This window comes from Kryptolebias marmoratus, unplaced genomic scaffold, assembly GCF_001649575.2.
Source record: "Kryptolebias marmoratus isolate JLee-2015 unplaced genomic scaffold, ASM164957v2 Scaffold55, whole genome shotgun sequence".
In the NCBI taxonomy this organism is placed as follows: Eukaryota; Metazoa; Chordata; class Actinopteri; order Cyprinodontiformes; family Rivulidae; genus Kryptolebias; species Kryptolebias marmoratus.
The window spans coordinates 32103-34309 of record NW_023665789.1 but is presented as its reverse complement, the minus strand read 5'-3'; the positions used below and the strand labels follow the sequence as shown (position 1 = coordinate 34309).

The window sequence follows — 2207 nt, the reverse complement described above, 5'->3', positions numbered from 1 at the left end:
GCTGCCTGTGAGTGTGTTCTGGCTGCTGATTGGCTGAGCTGCCTGTGAGTGTGTTCTGGCTGCTGATTGGCTGTCTGTGAGTGTTTTCTGGCTGCTGATTGGCTGATCTGAACCAGATGTGTGTCCCTGCAGGTGTGCAGCAGGTGGAGGCGGGGTCTTACTGCACCGACCTGGTGTGTTCTGAGAGCAGCATCATCAGCGGACACTTTGACTCCAAGATCCGTGTCTGGGACCCGAGGTACGTACTCTTCATCTTCACCTTCATCTTCTTCCTCACCTCCTCCTGTCCGTTTTCACGTCTCCTTCTGTTACCTAGCAACAGCTGAACCTGCAAAGCCCCACCCTCTTTCTCTCAGCAGCTGATTGACCAATCAGATCAGAGCACCAAGTCTCCCTGCAGCTGATTGGACGATTCACTGATAAAACTTGTTCTGATTGTTTGTTACAATAAAAACAGACATCATCCAGCTGCGCTCTGATTGGTCAGAACTGAGAGTAAACAGAAATAAAGAAAGACGTAGACATCATGTTGTTTATTTTAGTGTAATCTCTAGATTTAAATGAAACCTTGCCTCATATTTTACAGATTTGTCTTTATTTTCTGCTGACCCTGTTTCTGTCAGGGCGGTGAGCTGCGTTCAGGAGCTTCCTGCTCAGGGTCGGGTCACCTCGTTGGACCTGAGCTCCGACCGGCGCCAGCTGCTCAGCTGTTGCCGTGACGACTGCCTGCAGCTGGTGGACCTGAGGAGGTGGAGCAACGAGCGCGTGTGCTTCAGGTAGCAGGAGCTCCAGGTGTGTGACGGCGTTTTCATCGGTGGGTCCTGTTGGTCACGCCCGCTGTGTTCGCTTTCAGGGCCGAAGGCTTCAAGTGTGGCAGCGACAGCACCAAAGCTGTCATCAGGTGAGGCTCTGCTCAGTGCACGGACAAAGATGAGCTGTGAACTGGTTCCACTCTTCACCGTGCAGCTCCCACATCCACAGAACACGTAGACTGCAGAGTCAAACTCCCACGATGAAGTCACATGAAGCTCCCTCAGCACCTCATGAAGTCCACAGCAGCCAGTTCTGAAAGTTCTGTTGTGTAAAATGGAAATAAAATTATTTTATTTACAGTGGAGCATTGTACACGTTTAATGTTGGAACTAAGAAACTGAAAAACAATCAGGTATCTGCTGGCAGCAACACGTCTGTAAGAAGATGTTCCAGGAGCAGCAGAGGTCTGAAACATCTGGAGGAACATCAGCAGGTCAGTCAGAGGACTGAGGATCAGACGGGCTGACAGGAAGTGTCTGAGAACAGAGGAACACTTTCACAATAAAGTTCCTGAATGAAAGACTCTGAATCTCCATCATCTCCAGATCATAAAATTAATCTGTAGAAACCTCTGAGGTCAAAGGTCAAGGCTGGTTCTGGTTCTGTTCTGTAAACACAGTTCACCGTGCTGCTTAAAGCTCTATCAGGCAGAGAAGAAGCCAGATGTGAACAGATGTGTCTCCTCTGGACCAAAGAGGAGAACTGCTCTGAGGTCAGCCTGCCTCTCTGATGGTATGGGGGTGCATTAGTCCAGGTTTTAGAACAGGACTGAATGGGACGACCTCAGGTCCAGATGTTTACAGACTGATGAGGGAAACATCTGGAACCAGACGTGTTGCTGCCAGCAGATTATTCTTAGTTTAAATGTTTCATCTGTTTACTGTTCTGCTGTGAATAAAACCTGTTTCACTTTTTACACAGTTTGGTTTTACAACAAAAGCTAATTTACTTCAGATTTAGTTAAATGTATTTTTTGTAAACAGATTCAAAGAAGAAGAAGCAGAACAGTCAGGTTCTGCTGGAGGTTCTGACCCGACAGCAAGTCGCATTACCAGAACCTCCAACACCTCAGGACAATCTGGGGTTAACAGCTAGTTTCCATGACAACAGCAGGACCAGCATGCTTTGTGTTCAGCTCACAGACAGGAAGCACACACCCCGCTGCAATAAAAGTTAAAGATAGTCCTGTGTCCTCCAGATGTTTCAGCCAGATGTTTTCTCCCTGCAGCCCCGACAGCTGCTACCTGGCAGCCGGATCAGCTGACGGAGCCGTCTACATCTGGAACGTCTCCACCGGCAGCCTGGAGACCCGCCTACCTGACAGACACAGGTAATCAGCTGATCGGTTCTGGTTCAGTTAAAGAACCCGGGTTTGACTCGATCAGTCCCAGCTG

At 48.8% G+C, this 2207-nt stretch overlaps 1 protein-coding gene across 1 annotated transcript in view; it reads left to right on the top strand.

Annotated features, from left to right (window-relative positions):
* The window catches only part of LOC108228783 (protein Atg16l2), a 10125-nt gene that overhangs the window by 7494 nt on the left and 424 nt on the right, over positions 1–2207 (top strand). The window contains exons 15-17 of the mRNA XM_037974447.1: positions 624–776; positions 854–901; positions 2042–2143. Of these exons, the coding sequence (XP_037830375.1) occupies positions 624–776; positions 854–901; positions 2042–2143 (303 nt within the window). The remainder of the gene's footprint in view (positions 1–623; positions 777–853; positions 902–2041; positions 2144–2207) is intronic.